Below are 20,270 nucleotides of genomic sequence, written 5' to 3' on the forward strand. Positions count from 1 at the left end.
GATAACGGCCCTCCTCTCTCTCCTCTCCTGCTATTCCCTCCCATGAGTTCTTTTGTGATCCATCCATCCATCCTGCTGTCTACTCCTCCACCAGCCTGTGCTCTCATCTTTTTACCCATCCACCTTTTTTTTTTCAGCGCTATAATAACTTAAGAGGGGAGGTAAGGGTGGTGAGATGCGATAAGTCCTATTCCCAGACAGGTATCTCATTCCTCTCAGCAAACCCACATCCTCTTTTTGTGCAGCGGCTCCAATGACACGCTCTTCTGCCCCTACTCCCTGAGTGTTCAAAAAGCTTCATCCAAGCTTTCAAATGTGACCACACTGAATTAGCATTCAAAACGCCTGACTCGGAGTGAAAAATATATATCAGTAAAAGCGTTTTATTTGCTTTCCTGAGTCTTGGACTGTGTGTGTGTGTGTGTGTGTGTGTGTGTGTGTGTGTGTGTGTGTGTGTGTGTGTGTGTGTGTGTGTGTGTGTGTGTGTGTGTGCGTGCGTGCGTGCGCGCAACAGTTTGCTTCCTGCTCATAATTTGCACAAAAGGAAAGTGTCCCAATGTCACACACATGCTTTAATAGAGGCTGAAACTCTCACCCTGCTGAGCTGGTTGAAGGACGGCGTGTTGAAAGGGCATATCTTATTTGTTCGAGGTTGACAGCCTGCTGTTTTCTGTTTCAGTTTTCTTACAAAACAAACAGAGAGTCTGTGTTCAGTGCTCATTTAAGACACATACAGTAAGTGCCAGACTATGAATTATATCAGTATGTGTATTGATCATTTGTATGTCTTCTACCTCTCCATTCTCTTGTGGTGATGGGCGATGAATTAAGGTTCGCCATGGAGTTTTTTTTGTTTTTTTTTATCTCAAGTGATGTGAAACAGTTTTTTATAAGTGTGTCCCCATTCTGTTAACGGTCATGAAATCACACAGACACAGTTATTGAACATTCCTGACAGTGGTTTCACATTATTCCACTGATCGACAGGTGGTGGTAATCTGACAAGATATGCAGATATGCAAATCAAAATCCAGTGTCGGTGTTTCACATATTTTCTATTGAGATTTGTGATCAATCTCCAGAGCAAGTGGTCCGATTTACCTGTTTGACTGATAGCTGCTAAATCATCACTGCAGCTTAATAAAATATGTCCTTGTGCGACACTGTCCATTGCACAGCTTCATACCCCACCAGCAGCGTTTCAGAAGTATATTGTCTGCCCCCCCTTTTTTTGGACTTCCTGATTTGGTCATTTTCTTGGATTGTTTTGCTTCTAGCAGCTAGACGTTGTTAAATGGTCTCTTTTTTGTCAGTTTTGTGTATATTACTGTTATTTCAGTATTTCTGTTATGACTGTAGCAGTTCTTATCCTACTTGAAAGACTGGGATGGTAGTTGTTGATTTAGTGATGTTATATGTGACTTTATTTTGAAAAGTAGCCAGATGTCTTAAGCTTTCCTTCGTCTGACCGTCTGCTCGGCTGATCTACTCTGTTCAGACTGACATGATTTCCATCCCAATTCCATCAAAATAGACTCTACATGTAACTTGCAGCTCTAATCTGCTTCTGGGATGCTGCTTACATAGCCTTTACATGCTGTTTTGTTGTAAGACAATGTCCACCCCATTTTGCATCTTAACTGACCGATCTTGGTAAGTTTTAAAGTTTTCAGTTATGGTTTCCACATGGTTTTTCAGTGTTTAAGATTTGACTTGGCTATTTTAACGTCATCATCACTGCACCCTCTTTACCTACAAAGGTGTAATGGCATCCAAATGAAAAATGCATAAATAAACGCCCTGCCAATGCCCACTGCGTGCTCGTTCTTTGCCCCAAAATTGAGCACAGAATATGTCATTTATAAAGCAGCTTTTAAGTGAGAAGACAAGCATTTTAATTCATGTTGGACTGAAGATGTGGAATTGATTATGGTGTATACACAGTGGGGAGATGAGAGAGAGCTAGACACACAGAGAGACGCTCTGGCAGATGGCACAGCTTCCTTTTCATGACGAGTGATGTTCGCCAGTCCTCCTTTGCTCCGTCCCTCTCTTCCAGGACCCTGACTGAGTGAATGAAGGGAGAGGGTTCATTACGCAAGATGAGACACAGAAAGATGGAGAGAAGGGAGGACAACAACTTCAAGTGACTATATTTTGGCAGAGATGACAGACATGAGAGAGGGCTTTATTCTGGGACACTCGCCTTGGCATGAAAGGAGGACTGCTGTGTTTTAAGGAGTTACCTGTGTTTTCTAATGCTTTGAAAGAAGTAGTGTTCGACACTCACGCACACGCATATGTACATAAACACACTCACACGGACAAACACACTCGAGCACGCCTCCTGTTCACACAGACTAATGGGATTTAGAAAGCAAATAGTTTTGATACTTTTCAGTCAGATTTGTCTTTTAGTGTTTGAACAGACTAAATATTGTGTGCGTGTGTGTGTCTGTGTGTGTGTGTGTGTGTGTGTGTGTGTGCGTGTGCGCGTGCGTGTGTGTGTGCGCGCGCGTGTGTGTGTGTGTGTGTGTGTGTGTGTGTTCAGGTGAGGGAGTAAGAGAAGACTGACAAGGACAAAGTGTGTGGTGCTTTCTCTTCTTTTGATGACAGGAGGTATTTGGTGGAGGCTCAGAGCGCTGCGCTTTGAAGAGCTTGTTCTTCTTTCTGCAGCAGAATATGAACATTTATGCAAAGGTGGAATTGAACTAGTGTGTCAGCAGCGGCTTACGGGCATCCAATGCTGCGATCCATGGGGGGAGCTGCTTCAACTATGCGTGACAGGATGCTAGCAGCTTGTTTACACAGACCACTCTCTGATACCTAGTCAGAGCCCTGAAAACACACCACCGACAAACAAAAAAAATACACACACACACACACACACACACACACACACACACACACACACACACACACACACACACACACACACACACACACACACACACACACACACACACAGTTACATACACACTGATGAGCACACTCACAGGCCATAGGCTCCTCTGTGGGTGAGACCGATTACCTTGTAATTAAAGCCAGGGCGAGAAACGAGTCCTCGATAGACTGGGGGATGCTGGGTAAAAGAGGTGAGGACAGAAGGAGAGGGAGTCACCAGGACGGAGAATGGATGAGCCGGGCATAGAAAAGGATGAGATGTTAAATCACCTTAAGTCTCCTGTCGAACATGTGTGTACGTGTGTGTTTGTGTTCGGTTAAATTCCTTTCCTCAGACGTAGACAGCACTCAGATGACCGCTCGCCGGCCGCATCAAAGTTCCATTTAGACTTTACTCCTCCCATGTTTACATGTAGCACATTATGTTTCATTTCGTTGAGTGCTCTTTGTGGAGAACATGCGCTCTGAAAACAGCAAACAGTGCAGTGTGCAGACAGAGAGGAGAGAGCTCTGCTGTGCTGCCATTTTCAGTGCATTGAAAGCTTCTACTTCATTGTATAGGAGCTTTAAATTAGATTTAGCCCAGATAGAGGTGTGTACATTATTGCTGGATACAAAGATCGATGCCCTAAAAAAACATCCAGCAGAAAACCAAACCCGGCCCATTGTGAGTGTGTAAATCAGAGACAATCGCTCTATAGCAACTTAAAATTGTGAAATTTGTGTAGCAGGGCTGAGAGTTAAACCGTTTCTACAGTTTGAAAATAATATCTCAAAAATTCCGTTTTCAAATACATTTTCCATGTAAGGTAAAAAATATTTGAAATATGTAAACTGGCCTTTGATAAAAAAAAAAAAAAAAAATACCTGTCAAAGTATTCTATCCGTCATCATTTTTTAGACTTTAAGTAAAATTAAAATAATTTAAAATACCAAAAAAAAAAAAAAGTTGTTAATAAGCAGAAGATGGAGCATAACTTTGTGTTGTATTCCTGCTTCCTCTATAACAAATACCCCTGTTTTGTACCTTACAATGATAGATAATATTTTATATCACACCAAAGTCTGTGATATACCCATCAGTCCACTAGCTGATACTGTACCATGTCAGTCCCGTTTTGCCTCACTTAAGCATAAAAACTACACACATGTATGATCAGGGTCAAAGAAGGAGGTCATGTGATTAAGTACAAAGAGTGATAAAGTCTGAGTAGCCAGGAGGTCGGGGGTGGTTGGATGGAACAAACACAAGACTTTCACCTGGATGTCCAGTGTGAGAAAGCAATAATCAATGTCAATTTCTTTTAAACAACCTAAGTAACTTAATTATGTCACGTATTTATCTTACGTAATGTACTTTAAGTAACCATGAGCTTTTCTAAACAATAACCAAGTGTTTTTGGTGCCGAAGGCTAAGTGATTTTACTTTTCACACCTTGGCGAGATAAAGTGTGACATTCTCACGTTATGCTGTGACTCAAGCTACAGTTAGAGTCACACTAATATGTCATCAGGTGGTGATCAGTGTATGATATATAGGAATAGTAGGAATATCAGATATGAACTATCTTCAAACGCAAGATAAATTTGTCTGTTAGAAATATTGTCATAAAAGATGACTGTGCTTGAAAAGTTGAAAAAACACTCCTTCAGACTCACCAGACAATCAAGTCAAATGTTTTCTCTGTCTGCTCTGCCAGAGTGACCTTGACGAAGGGTGTGGGTGTCTGAGTGCATGTGGGGTGGTAATAGGCAGTGTGCTGCGTCTGTCCCTGACGTAGTTTTCGGCTCTAATTTGTTCAGTGTTTTCTGCCAGAGAGGATAGCTGGACGCCTCAGGACACACACACACACACACACACACACACACACACACACACACACACACACACACACACACACACACACACACACACACACACACACACACACACACACACACACACACACACACACACACACACACAAACTAGCTTTTTGTCTTATAGAGAGAAATAAACTATTCCAATATAGTTCTGTTAGATTTGCCAGAAATTTTATTTTTCATACTTTCATGAGTTTAGGTCACCCTCTAAAGGTGAGCCACAGCTATCTTGATCCTTAATTAATCAAAATAATTGCACAGATAAATCCTTTCAAAATTCACTAGTGGAATATGAATATGAACTACTTAAAGTAGCAAACTGAGAGCTGTGAAGAGCCATTCATTTATTTAGTAAAGACAACGGCAGTCATGTTGCAAATAAGATAGAATAGTTTGATGTGGCCACAGTTCCTCATCATCTCATTTTACACTTTGTGTTTCACTTCAGCAGCTATGGCTCTGTTTTTGTAACGTGTGTATATGTGTGTAGTAAGTCAGTTATGAGCTTGTGTGCGCCAAATCAATCTGCCAGAATTAAACATGGAGCTGAAGGGAAAACTTGTTGTTTTCTTGGCACATGCTGCTTTGTGTGTTTAAAAGAGTCTGTGTGAGAGTGACTGTGAGTGAGTGCTTCATCTGAACAAGTCTCTGATAGGTAAAGAAAGCACAAAAAAAAGAGAAAAATCAACGCACTCACGCACGCACGCACGCACGCACACACACACACACACACACACACACACAGAGTCTGCAGCAGGGTTTAGAAGCAGGATTAATTGGAGAGTAACTGCTGGGTTCCCTCATGTGCTGTTGAGTGTTTGTTGGGAACCATCCCAGCTGTAGTTAAGAGCCTCTGGGTGCTCCTTCATCTGGAGCACAGTGGAACAAGCGCCACACTTTAACAGACACTACAAACAATACAAGCCCGCTGAAAATAAATGGACAAGCGCAGTTATGCGGCGCTACTGATGATGGCGTTTGTGACACTAACATCATTTCTGAGGAATATCAGACACGATTGCCAACAACTTCACAAATTAGAAATCAAATCAAAGCCACGCGAGTTTGCTTATCTTTGCTGCCGAGAGCTGCTACATCTCTCACTTATTCTTATGCAGTCGCCTCAAACTAATAGCTGAAGTCTCTAATGTCTAACGAAATTAATGAACTAGACTGCTATGCCTTATTGGCCTTACACTTAAAACCATTACACTATGCTTCAGTCTTCAGCTTGAATGATCAGCATGGTTTTGAATAGAGAAACACTGCGCCATTGAGGACAACCTGGATCCCTCTGCAGGCCATCAGAAGCATGTCTGCACACGTTATAAAGTATCCGTGTGAGTGAATGGGTGTAAGATATATAAATCAAAGAGCTAGCTAAACAAATCAAATACGGGATTGTCAAAATCCCTTTTGAATGGGGTTGAATATAATTAAAAGGGAAATAACAGTTCAAAACAACTTGCCTATTATTTGTGTAGTTTTGACTTGATTCAGTTAGAATTTATGAAGTTACGTGGTGTGATCTGAGAATACCTCAAAATCACTGACGGGAAGTTTGATGGTGTAAGAAACACAGTAAGTCAGACGATCTGACAGATTTCAGACAAACACACAGATTGGCTGTCGAGCTGCCACGATTAATAGTCAATTAAAATTAGTCTTTTTATGTTCATGTTACTTTTACTGCTAACTGCTGCAAATCTGATGAACTGCATCCTTCAAATTAATTGGTTTTCATTGAAATGTGGTTGGTCAAATATTAGAAATGAAACATCTCGAGATAAACGGTTGGTCCCATCACTTCTCCTCTCACCAGCCATTAAATGCTGAGAGAAGAGGTCGCAATGAAATGATGTCATCAAAAGAGCCGCAGTTAAACCTCAAATGGTGGAAATATTGATGGAAATCTGACATTATTGTGAGTTTCATCCATCTGTTTTAATACAGATGAACTGAAACTATTCTAACAATGATGCAAAAATGGTTGCAGTCATCTTAAATAATAACAATCTGGAAATGATGTAATATCTGCAACAGGCCTAGTTGGCTAAAGAGAAAATTAATCTGAAAGCAAACAGTAAAATTGTTTTGTAAACTGCCCGTTGTGTATGTATTTCAACGTTTACAGAGGTCTTTCTTGAACTGGGACATCCATATTTTTTTATTTGATCTTGCACACAGTTTGCTCGTCTCATTAGGGATTATAATCAAGACTTTGAGTGTGTTTCTTTTGGTTTTAAATGGTGTGGTTTTCACAGTAGATCATTTAGTGTAAACTGTTGCCTTGTTTATAACTGTCTGATTGTCTGACTGCTCTTACCCTGCCCTGTCTAACTTCATTGTTGCTCATTCATTGTTCCTACATCTCAGCAACTGCTTTTGTGGTTACAATGTCATCACAACTGATAGAAGTGACAGCCAAATGAAGCTGCAATGAAACATAAGGAAATGAGGAGAGGAAGGAGGAAACAGACAAGGATGAAAATAATTCTGATTGCTGTACGTATGTAATCTAACTAACCCATCTAAAGGGGAAGATCATGGATACAGAGGGGTTGGGGTTTTTTGTGGAGGGGAGGAGGGGGAGATGGGGAAGCAGTTGGGAAAGAGTGACACAGGGGCACACAGGAGGTAGAAGGTTACAGCTGCCAGGAGCGATGCTAGGAGCATCCCTAAAGGGCTAGACGCACTGTACCAGCAGTCATCTATCACCTGTGGAAGGGTGTGTGTGTGTGTGTGTGTGTGTGTGTGTGTGTGTGTGTGTGTGTGTGTGTGTGTGTGTGTGTGTGTGTGCGTGCGTGCGTGCGTGCGTGCGTGCGTGCGTTCGTGCGAGCGAGTCAGGGGGGTTCTGCCTGTCATAACGCTCTAATCCTGAGTGACATTTATCCATTGGAGGCTTCGCTCATTCATGCATCCATCACGTCCTATCCCTCCTCTCCATCCTTTGCTCTCCGCTTTATGTCCTTCCCTCCCTCTCTGCTTGTTGCTTCAGACAGACTGTTATAAACCAACCTTGCATACCAAATACTGTCACACACACACATACACGCACACGCGCGCTCTAGTATATGCACTGCTTTACTGTAGCATACAAATGTGAATTTCAGATATTACAACTGTGCTGCAGGACTGTGTGGTCTGGTGTCGCTTTACATGTTAGGTGGTGCAGATGTAGTTTTTGTGAATGTGTGTCAAAAAGAGTCTGTGTGTGTGGGTTTTTTGTGTGTGTTGACCTGTGGAGCAGTTGTGATTGATGTTGCAGAAGATTCTTTCATTAGTGTTATGGTATGGTAGGTGGGATGAGTGTGAGGATGGGGTTCTGTGTTAGTGTGATAGGGAAAGACACAAAGCTTGTGTGTGTGTGTGTGTGTGTGTGTGTGTGTGTGTGTGTGTGTGTGTGTGTGTGTGTGTGTGTGTGTGTGTGTGTGTGTGTGTGTGTGTGTGTGTGTGTGTGTGGAGAAGCCATGACAGATGAAACGGAAGATTCTTTCATTAGTTGTGTCTGAAGCTCAGCGGGGTCACAGCGATAGCAGACATTTAATTACAGCAGACTGAACGCTTCCCATGGTGACGCACACACACTCACTCACAGGGAGGTCTTTCATGGAACATGCTCCCAAAAGGTAATAATATAAACCACTCAGCAGGAGAAGTAACCCCGGACCTTCTCTTCCTTGTCCTTCCTTTCTTCCCCTCTTGGTCTTTTTTCGACTGCTCTCTGATTCGCTCCCTCTGTGTGCTAAGTATAGCAGCAGCAATGGTGATGGATGCAGATGGAGTGAGCAGGTCTTAAATGTCAAACTCAAACGAAAACCGGTGTTCCGGTGAGACAAAAGCAGCTGGATGCATCCTGTGTTATTTAACACTCACGCAGATCCATACATACACACACAGATGAGGTCCTGCAGTGCAGAGTGTGTAATTATGAACAGACGGATCCTCAGATGAGTCCATAAAAACTGATCAAATTATATGATTTAGTGGGAAAAAGTTAAACAAAATACACATGCAAATATGAATCAGTGCACAGTTATTCACTAAACCACTCAAACATTTAATATAAACTATTTTGTTTTACAATGAGATGAGTGTTGTTTCATTTGTACAATCAAAAAATACCTCATCTGAACTTTATCGCCTCTACAATGAGGTACACTTTTCTCCTTTTGTTTTACCTTAAAGGAGCAATGTGTAGGATTTAGTGGCATTTAGCGAGGAGGTTGCAGATAGCAACCAACTAAGAAATCACTCTCCCCTTTCAAGCGTGTAGGAGAATCTTTAGTCGTCGTGAAACTCGTGAAAAGCGCTAAAGTTCCTCTCGAGAACCGGTGTTTGGTTTGTCCCTTCTGGGCAACCGTAGAAATATGCTGGTGCAACATGGCGTACTCCGTAGAAGGGCTTGTTCTTAGGTAACGAAAACACAAGCAATCAGTAGTTTCAGGTGATTAAACACTAACAAAAACACATTTAGGAGTATTATGTTCCATTTCTGTCACAAGATCCTCCGAAATCCAGCACACTCAACCTAGTAGCTTTAGGATTGTTAACATTACCTTATTCTTCAGAGTATCAGCTTCTTCCATCCCCACGTTAAACCTACTTGATGATAAAACTGAGAAATACTTAAACCGATGCTTTTTATGGAGTGCCGCCTTTTTCTCCTTTTGATAAATGATTCATATTTTTGGACTTAAGCCCGACTTTCTCTGTCAGGGATGCACACGCTGTCTCTTTTGGCTTCAAACCCAAGATTCAGTGATGCTTCTGAGCGTGCCATGAAATAGAAATACTGTACATGTTTTCTACATCATATTTAGTGAATTTCACCAAGATTTAACTGGACATATTTGGTATACAATACCAACCAAAGTTTTTTAAGTTTGTTTTATGAACTTCGACTGCAAACTTTTGTAATGACCAACCCACACAGGGAAACTGATAACTATGTAGTTAAACATTATGATGAATGCCAATCTACAAGGTAACCTTTAGGCATTTTGTATACATGCCAAAAGATGCACGCATACATGTGGGCAGCGCAAATTAGATTCTGCCTTTTTTTCACACTTTCTCTGATTAACACACCAACAAATGTAACAAATGTGCCAACAAAGACAATGGAAGAAGACTTCAAGCTAGTAAACATAAAGTAGGTGTAAAAGATGCACAATTTGTATTGGAAAAAAAAAACACACACTTTACAAATGTGTTACGAGGAATGAAAAGAACTCAGATTATTTGCCAGACCTCAAAGATACACATAATTAGTTTTTGTGAGTAACACAGTGCAAACAGAACTATTGTTTGTTTCCAGCACAACTCCCCAGGGTGCCTTTAATGCTTGTTGGTGGCTATACAAACCGCCCATGTCAAATAATTGAACTTAAATTGAGTATATTAGATGAAACTTTCCTGGCTTGTTTCCTTGAACAGTCAAAGAGATTTAAAACAGTTGTGTTCCCTGACAGACAGCTCATCTTTGGATGTGAAGGAATTCTGTATTTGACAACACAGCAGCGGCATGTTTCATGTTGTTGATGCAGTGGGAAGAAAAGATGGGTTTCGAAGTGCATGTGTGAATGTGTGTGTGTGTGTGTGTGTGTGGGGGGGGGGTCATCATAGCTGCTGAATGTTCCTCCTAACATGCTTGTGTATGTGTCTATATGCACATTTCACAGGGCAGTTTCAAGTTTAATGAAGGAAATATTTAAATGTCTTTAAACGAGCATCGCGGCGTCGAACAGAACAATCCACCGGTGGTTTAATCACTTACTCTCATCGCAGCCCAACTGAGACGTGATACAAGAGAGAGCGGTTCCCTCTCACTCTTCTCCAAAATAAGGACATATATTCTTTGTCTCTTTTGTCTCTCAGGACTTTGAGGCAGACAGTCGTGATTTACTCCAAGTAGGACTGTGACTGAGTGTGCCTGTTCAATGATTCAGGGGTATGAGTTCATCCACACCAGATTTGTGTGTCAGTATGTGTAAGTGTTGTTTCTTTTATCAATGTGGAACAGAGTGACATGTTTTTTTTTTTTTTTTTAATCTTTGTAGATAGTCTGCCCATTTTTCTTTCCCACATGACAGATTCTTAGACAAATTGATATTCACTAACATGATCTCTAGCAGCCTTTCACTTAATAAACTTGCTATTTGAAGCTATAATCTCGCTATCTTCTGTTTTAATGAGGCCTTTTGTAGCCTGTAATGTCCTTAATTATTGTCCAACCTCTAAAAATCTGTGTTAATATGATTTAATTAAGGTGAGGCAAATGCAGATTTTTAAGAAATGTTTGTGTGTGTGTGTGTGTGTGTGTGTGTGTGTGTGTGTGTGTGTGTGTGTGTGTGTGTGTGTGTGTGTGTGTGTGTGTGTGTGTGTGTGTGTGTGTGTGTGTGTGTGTGTGTGTGTGGGCAAGCAGACAAAGTGGAAGGAGGTGGGAGATTAGTGTTGGACAAAGATGATTCAGTGGCATCACATGGCATGACGCTCTCGCCTGTGGTTAAAGGGCTCATTTCTATTATACTGCAGTGCTGTGGGGACTCTGTGTGAATGGAGGGAGTGTGAAAGAACGAGGGAAGGAGGAGTGGGACCTCTCCATCACTTCCGACTATGACCTTCCAAGAGTCATGCTGTTACAGAGTACAGAACTAATGCCTCAATATATTATCAGAATATGCTGCATTATCATTACGCCTCTCCTTCTCACTATCACTCTGGCAGTCTTTCACTCTCACGTACACACTCTGAAACACAACGCGGAGATGCACCATTGTACAAAATTTGATGATGAAATGTTTTGCACGCTGCAGGTCAGAGACAGAGAAACAGAAAGGAAGAAAGATGGAGAGTGCGTGACACAGACAGTTTAGCTTAATGAGTTTTTACTCTCTCAGTCTCACTCTGCTCTGCATTGTGTGTGAAGACAAACGCAGGAGATAAACGTGGAGAATTCCTGGACAAGTGCAAGGTCAACACATGCGCGCCATTGCCTACACTCATTAGTGCATGCGCACAATGCCGACGATCTGCTACACAATAGTGAGTGAGGAGAGTGGGGGGACTGCGGGAGACAGGGGCGATAAGAGCAGAATGTGATGCCATTATTTTATAGGAGAAATGGCTGAAGAGGAGAAGAGTCACAGTTTGAGCTCTAATCCTGCCGAACATCATCGATTCACGTGTCGGAGTATATTGAACAATGCCATTCAGATGACACCACAGGTCAGTACCTGTGATCTGAGTTCGTCCCGTAACAAGATGTTGGTAACATCAGTAGCTCTGACCTGTACCATGGTTGTTTTTTTATTTTTTTTATTTTGAAAGATTACTGTTGGAGTCTTTTGTGGCCCCTGTTGATTGATGAGCCCGAGCTAATAGCACTGGTCTGAAGTAGATTGAGGTCCTTGACTGGAAGATGTACTGTAGAGTCCAGACTGAGTGTGTATGTGTGTCCGCAGGGCAGGATCGCAGCGAGTCAGCTCTCATCAGGCGCTTTAAGGGCGATGGCGTCCGCTACAAGGCCAAACTCATCGGCCTGGATGAGGTTACCGCCGCCCGTGGAGACAAACTCTGCCAGGACTCGATGATGAAGCTCAAGGTAAGAAAAGTCTTCCTCCTCCTCTCTTTATATTGTCTCAAATAGAATGAACTTCTAATTGACTGCAGAGAGCTCGCTACTAACAAACTTTGCATGCTATTTGCAAGAAAACAAAATCTGTAAGATGATTGGCTACAGCTACATGAAGTTCTGTGACCCACAAAAATCACCAAACAGTAACCCCACCACAGTTTTCAGCCTGTAAATAGTTCAACTTCATGCATATTCTAAAGTTCAACATTTAAATATGCATTTAAAAAAAAAAAAAAATTGTACATCACAGCATAACTGCGCTGCTGTGTGTATGTGCTTGCATACTGTATAGAGTTTGTGGCAGTTTTTCTATGCAAATAGGCAGAGGAGAGAAGGAGAAATGGGGACGTTATAATTTATAGGGACGACGATGATCAGTGCAAGAGGAAGTGAAGAGGTAAGCCATATGGATGAGAAGGGGATTGGGGTGAATGTCTCATTCGCAAGGACAGGAACAATTAGAGGGAGAGGTAGACAGATGGGGCAGTTAGCAGAGGAGAGAAGGCATATAGGAGGGGGATAATTTGAATCATAGGTGGGAGAGAGATGAGCGAGGATGAAGATGAAGAGTAATGGTCACTTTTGCATTCATTTATAAATAAAGTCCGAATGAACGACCTCGTTTTATCAGATTATTACAGTATGAAAAACAGACTTTGAATTTATGTTCGCTAAAATTTTTTGCAATGTCCCTTAATAGTTAAATCTTTAAACAAAGCCTAGATGCAGCATCTTTTCCCTCCAAATGTATGCCGGAGGAGTTTGAAAACACTGTCAGTGTGAAGAGCGCCTTATTTATTATTAATTGTCCTTTAACTCATAAATATATATTTAAATTGAGAAAATTACATTTACGCTTTGTTTACGTGGAGCGAAAACTCTATCCAGTGCGGACCTGTGAGGGTGAGAAGAGGATAGGCAGCTCATTGATCAAACAGCTTCCCTCCTCCTCATTTATTCAGACAGGAAATCCATCAACTCTTTTTCTCTGATCTCTCCACCTCTTCTTTCATTCTGCACTTCCCTTTCCCAGCCCGACTCCTTCATTTCTGTGATCTCGCTCCTCTCGTTTCTTCTCCTTTTGTGACTATGCAGATAGAGGTGTGTGTGTGTGTGTGTGTGTGTGTGTGTGTGTGTGTGTGTGTGTGTGTGTGTGTGTGTGTGTGTGTGTGTGTGTGTGTGTGTGTGTGTGTGTGTGTGTGTTGTGGCGGGAGGTGATGGGGGTTGAGGGGAACCTCCACCCTTAGATACATACAGTTATAAATCAACAGTAGGTCATTGTACTGTATGTTCAGTTTGTTCTAGCAACTATGTTGTGATAAAGTGATATTTCCTGATGCCTTCCAACAAGCATAGATATCACAAGAAGTTGTTTCCTTCACATTTATAAAGTTACATTTGATTATTTTGTGTTTTTCCATGTACAGCCTCACCAATATTATTGGACGATGTTGGCCAATCACAGATGTATTTCGGTATCAGCGTATATTTTGTCCGATATGCAGTGATATGAAAAAAATTTGGGACAGAACTTAATGCAGAAAAAGAGTTATTTAAATATCAATTTAACTGTTTCAGTGCACTGATGTCATAAATCAGTTAAATAAAGTTTATTGTTAGGTAAACTGTACAATATGCCTCCATGACATTTTGTTACAAGTTTTTGATAAGCACATTTCAGTCAATATAGGGATATTGGAATTTTCTGGATCCCTAATGTTGGTCTCAGCGTCAGTCCCAAAATTCCAGTTAAGTGGGTTGCAGTCTATTTTTTCCAGTTAAAAATACTGTTGTAAATGTTTAACCTTTTCTCTTCATTACTCGCAAATATATTCTTTTACATAGTATTATCTTTTTGGTTTATCTGGTATTGTATGGAGATAAATGATACATCTGCAAAATGTACCACCTGAATCTTTAAAAGATTTTAAGACTTTAAGAGGACAACTGAGGTTACTGTACATAGACAGATGTATAGATTTCTCTCTATGTAACTGTAAACTGCCTGATTGTGATGCTACTACGTGAGACTATTGACAAGTAAAAGAAAAATACACAATCCACCAAGAAAATTGGACGTTGATGTTACACTGTACATCTATTTCTATTTTGCCTCTAACATGGTTGTTTGGTTCGTGTGTGTGTGTGTGTGTGTGTGTGTGTGTGTGTGTGTGTGTGTGTGTGTGTGTGTGTGTGTGTGTGTGTGTGTGTGTGTGTGTGTGTGTGTGTGTGTGTGTGTGTGTGTGTGTGTGTGTGTGTGTGTGTGTCTGTGTGTGTCTTTCCATCCTCAGGGTATCGCTGCAGCCGCGCGGTCTAAAGGAGAACACAAACAGAAGGTGTTTCTGACCGTTTCCTTTGGAGGGATCAAGATCTTTGATGAGAAGTCAGGGGTAAGCTCTGGAGCAAATGGAGGTCTGTTCATTTGTGTGTGTGTGTGTGTGTGTGTGTGTGTGTGTGTGTGTGTGTGTGTGTGTGTGTGTGTGTGTGTGTGTGTGTGTGTGTGTGTGTGTGTGTGTGTGTGTGTGTGTGTGCGTGCGCGCGCGCTCCTGCATGCAGCATTTCTGTGTGCGCGTGCATTCCTGTTTCCTGTTAATGAGGCATCTCCATGAGAAGGAGTGGCCCCTGGGGAAATCAGGAGGCCCTAATTGAAACCCTGAGAACAAGGCCTCAATAGATGAGAGAACATGGCTATCCCATTGTCTGCCTATGTGCAAACAGCGACTACACTGGTTTCATATTATGCTCCAGGATTATCCATTTTCTATGTGACATGGCTCCTTTGCTGGTTGACCAAAATGTCCAAACTTCACCGCCCGACTACTATCAATCCCCCTCAGTTAATTTTTAAGCTATATATGATCTCTGTTCACTCTCGATTCCCTCTGTCAATCAGTTTCAAAGCATTTCCACACTGTCTGATGAAATCCTAGAGTCACTTGAATCCTTAAAAAATAAAAAAATAAAGCAATAAACATACAGGAGGTTTTCTGGGTTTCACTGGGACAACTCAGACTTATAGCAATAGGAACAGACATAAGTTGAGGGCCCTCTACTGACAGAAGAACTGCTGTTGCAGACTGAGTGTGCTTATAGTTCAACGGAAAGTGACCAAAAGTGCTTCATGAGTTCCTACTCAAGAGTCCTCTGACAGATATTATTGAGGTTCAATCCCTCAACTGGCCACACGTGTCACTGTATCCTTAAGGTAGAAATATAACGCCTACATTCTTGAGACTATAGGGATCACTCCTTACTGTACAGGCTCTTTTGCCTCCTGTATTTGATGGATAATTAGTGTCCGTCAAAGTCCAGAGACCAACATAAAAGACATTCTATTGTAATGTGTTTGGATCAGTTTGCTTATTGTAGCTGGGTAAGATGCTCTGTACATGTTGGTTTTTGTATTCCATTTTACAGCTGTTGTAAAACAGCCTTATTTCTGAAACATAATGCAGCATGTGCTGCCGTGTGTGCATCTGAGCTGTCTGTTTCCGTCTGTTCTGTCGGGCTTGTGAGTTGGTCTGATTGTAAATGTAGTCTGGTTTAGACACAATATGAAGCTTCACGCTAGCTTTAGTGGCTGACATAGTAAGCCTGAGATTTATACCTCGACAGGATTTTGATCTCACTGTCACTCTCTCTCTCTCTCTCTGTGTGTGTGTGTGTGTGTGTGTGTGTGTGTGTGTGTGTGTGTGTGTGTGTGTGTGTGTGTGTGTGTGTGTGTGTGTGTGTGTGTGTGTGTGTGTGTGTGTGTGTGTGTGTGTGTGTGTGTACCCGATTGCAATTAAAAACGCACCGGTTATTAGACAGGCAGGACACAGTAAGCAGTGGCCCCTCACATGGCAGCCATATTGGACTCAGCTAGATCTATCTCCAGTCCTTCATGCTTCTTTTTATGACCCTCATAACCCTAAGTTTTACCCTTCTTGATGCTTCAAAATTTCTATCATGAAAGACTGAAAGAAGGGATAAAGACAAAAAAGAAGAGTTAGATACGGAAGCAAGAGAAGTTGTAGGTGATAAGAAACAAGAAAAGGGCAACAGAGAGAGAAGGTGAGACGAAACAAAGATGTGGGACAGACTGATAGAGGAAGGATGTGGTGGAGGGACAGAGACAGAATGAAACAGAGTTAGAGGAGTAGGTGGAGAATCACTGAGCATATGTCAAAGTAAAGCTCTCTACGGGGAGACCTTGTCCTCTGTCTCTCCACATTAATATTAACTACAGAGATATGCTGTCCTTACTATCAGTCCTTCAACCACTCCTAATGGCTAGGGAGAAAGGGAGAGAGGGAGACGGAGAGGAAGAGGGAACGACTCTGCTGAGGTTCAGGGATCTTGACAGTCTCATTCCCCTCCTGTGCATCAGTCAGCCAGATGGGCGGATGGATGTATGGATGAACGAATGGATGGATGGCCTCTCTCTTGGAGGAGGGAAGGTCGTGCGGGATGGAGGGAGGTGGTGCTTGAGATGGAGAAGAAGAGGCGATACATTAATCTAACAGAGGGCAGGCCAGCATGTCTCTCTTTCTGTCAGCTCTCTCTCTCTCTCTCTCTCTCTCTCTCTCTCTCTCTCTCTCTCTCTCTCTCAAACACACACACACACACACACACACACACATATGCAGACACACATAGACACACATGTGCACTACCCTGTTCAATCCTTTTTATCCGTCTCAGTAGGGTCGCAGCATCAGGTCATGTCAAGAACTCACAAGAGTGAAGGGTTGAGCCAGTCGACCGGCCTGCTGCTCCCTCAGAGAATAAAATCAGGAAGATCAAATTAATCCAGTTCAGCCAACAGAAAAGGAAAAAAATTGCGCAATACACTGGCATCAATGCTGGACTCTTCCATACATCATGTGTTGACAAAGACCCATACCAATTATATTAATTGGAGGTGGGACAGGTGGATAGAGGAATGAAAGGGGTCGAGATCAGAGGGTGATTGGCCAGAGTTTGAAACTGGAGGGGCGTAACCATAAATCACATGGCAATCGTTCTCAGTGAAGCGTCACAGTTTCATCATTCACCTTTCTGAACTGATGAAAAGACAGAGAAGTGGAGGAAGAGTCCAGTTGGAGTGGGCCAAACAAGAACTGTGAAAAGGAAATAATGTGTTGAGACACCCAAATCCGGCGTAGCAAATAATCACCTTCGTTACTTCCTCTGTGTTATTTGACTGTTTAACCAAAGCATTAGAGAATTATCTGTTCCTCAAAAGTGACAGGGTCCCCCAAGGTTTCATATTAGGACCCTCACTGTGTTGTCTTTATATGCAGTAACTGACAGCTTATGAAATTGAGATAATTATATTTGTAGTTGATGCTTTTTTAGTATTGTTATACAAAACAAACCTGTTTCTGAATGGCTGAATGCATTTTCTTGTAAAGTTAAACTTTTTGCATGTAGTTCTTCAAAAACACAGACTCCCGTCATCCCAATGCACTTGAAAACTGTGAAAAACTTCTATCTTGGAGTGGTTCTACTTTAAATTTGACTTTTAAGAGACAGGGGGTTTAAAAACAGTGACTCATTTCATGTCACGTACATTGTAAAGATTCAGTGAAAACAGGAATCACATAAAATAGCTGGCAAGCAGCATGTATCGGGGTGACTAGCAGTGATGGAAGAATCCTTGACTTAAGTAAAAGAACCAATACAGCAATATAAAAACACTCCTTTTTGAATATATCATTAATCTCTTCTTCAAGTAACTTTCATTACTTGTCTCGTTACGAGTGCAGATTTGTTTTTGCACATGCTCTGGCCAGAAAAACATTTACATCTAAATTAAATTAATTAAAAAAGATATAATATTAATAATACAAAAATAGAAGGTATAATGCTATTCATTAAAAATACATTTATCAAGATGTCTTGTATATTTATTCTCAATCTATATTTCCCATCAATGCATGAAAAAGCTAAGAAATATTTTTTGCTACAACAAAATGTATACTTGATAAATGATGATAATTATTAATACCGCAAAGTATTTGTATAACATATTTATACATCTATTCGTTCTAATAATGATTAAATATTTACTTTTAACAACCCTGTAAAAAAAAACGTAATCCTTCAAAAAATATTTGATTCATGGGAAATTGTATAAGATATTTAAACTTGAAATGTATATCTTATATAATTCAGAATACTAGGATTCAGTTTTTGTGTACGGGGTTGAAATAATTTGCCTTTTACATTCATTTTTCAACATTGTATTTTTTGTTTATGCTGCTGCTGGGTCTATTTTATTCATCACCAGTGATGCCAGACAAAAACAAAGAAGTGAAATTAGGTTAAACAAAATCATGTTATTGAATTTATTCATTTAAAGAACATTTGTGTTGTTTTTTAGTACCAAAAGCATTTAAATATAGTTTATAGTGATGCAATGACATCACAGAGCTGACAGCAGAATCCTGCCCTCATTATGACATCATAGACTCTTCCATAGAATGTCCTTTGATCTATGCTTATGTAACCATCCAATATTCTAGGAGCTTATAAATTGGGCTGACCACAGTTCTTCTAGAGGTCATTTCAGTCAGTTACCAGAGAGACACATCGTCAACCAACGAGAGAACAAATCTGTTCAGTTTGAAGACAAGTAGAGAAAAAAGACAACAGCCAGAGCTGATGAGAAAAGTCATGTTTCGCACCTGTGATCGGAGAAGATCTCAGACAAATATGTCTGTCAAGAAACAGTCATCTTCAGCTATGTCCAGACGTCACCCTACAGAGGTGCACAAAACCCCTCCATTGATGTCCATACATTTGCCTACAACGGTGCACAAACCCCCTCCCTTGATGTCCATACATTTGCCTACAACAATGCTGAACTCGCAGCTTGCTACAGTGCCTGAACCACCTCTTCCAGTCCCTGAACCGCAGCCTGCTGCAGTTAAAGAAACTATTCTGAAACTGTTGCATGCCGGCGCTGGATTCCAGAACGACGTTGTCAAGGCCCAACAAGGTGTACTCCACATCTCTGAGTTGGAGTTCCACCAAACATTTGAAGAGAAAGACAACAAGATCACCGCTCTAGAGAGACAAAAGGCTGCTTTGCAGAAAGAGCTAAAACAGTTAACAGAACTGCTCAATGCTCAAAAAGAAGAAGCAAAAAAAGAGACATCTTCATTTTATGAAGAACTTCACGAAAAAGAGAAGATGTTCACGGAGGCCAGCACACAAGTTAAACAACTGGAAGAAAATCTCAAACTACAAACAACAAAGAGTATTGAGGCTGCAACCTGCCTGAAACACCAGTTGGAGGAAACTTCGAAAGTTAAGGCAACTCTGGCCCAATTACAAGGAGAGCTTGAAGACCAAAAACGCCAGGACAAGTCCCGTCTTCTGGCTGAACAAAAAGAAACAACATCCAGCATGGAGGTGGCACTTGTCCAAGCACAGGAGGAACTGGAATCTGAGAGAAGACAGCTGAGTCAGGAAAGGTCCGACCTCCTCCAGTCGATGAGCACAATGAAGGAGGCCCTGGAGGAGAAGTTGGTGGAGAGTGAGAGATCAACAGAAACCGCAGTGAACAGACTGAGAGATTTAGAAGAGCAGGTGAAGGAGGCGAGGAAAAAACCAAAGAAATCTCGGAAGCAGGGATTCTTCCAAGTATTTAAATATTCTAGAGGAATCGAAGTTGAGTCCGACTTCTAACCCTTTGCTACACCCACCCCACCAAACTTTCTTAAATGTTCACCTCACCTCACCCCATCCCCTAAACTAAACCCCCATCTTTTTGTTTTGTCTTGTCTTGTGTAATTAGATGTTGTCAGCTTCCCCCAACCCAAACTTCCTTTATAGTTTGCTTTGTCTTATTTTGTGTTGGTCAATGTTTTCAAAT

General features: G+C 41.4%; 1 protein-coding gene across 5 annotated transcripts in view; it reads left to right on the forward strand.

Moving 5' to 3' along the window:
* dab1a (DAB adaptor protein 1a) overlaps window positions 1–20,270 on the forward strand; it is a 215,744-nt gene that overhangs the window by 168,905 nt on the left and 26,569 nt on the right. For all 5 annotated transcript variants that reach the window (XM_069699157.1, XM_069699158.1, XM_069699155.1 and 2 more), the window contains 2 exons: window positions 12,234–12,373; window positions 14,698–14,796. In XM_069699157.1, the coding sequence (XP_069555258.1) occupies window positions 12,234–12,373; window positions 14,698–14,796 (239 nt within the window). The remainder of the gene's footprint in view (window positions 1–12,233; window positions 12,374–14,697; window positions 14,797–20,270) is intronic.

This window comes from Brachyistius frenatus, unplaced genomic scaffold, assembly GCF_029030835.1.
Source record: "Brachyistius frenatus isolate BFR_SWC_R1_liver_20210118 unplaced genomic scaffold, ASM2903083v1 Contig_29, whole genome shotgun sequence".
Taxonomy (NCBI): domain Eukaryota; kingdom Metazoa; phylum Chordata; class Actinopteri; family Embiotocidae; genus Brachyistius; species Brachyistius frenatus.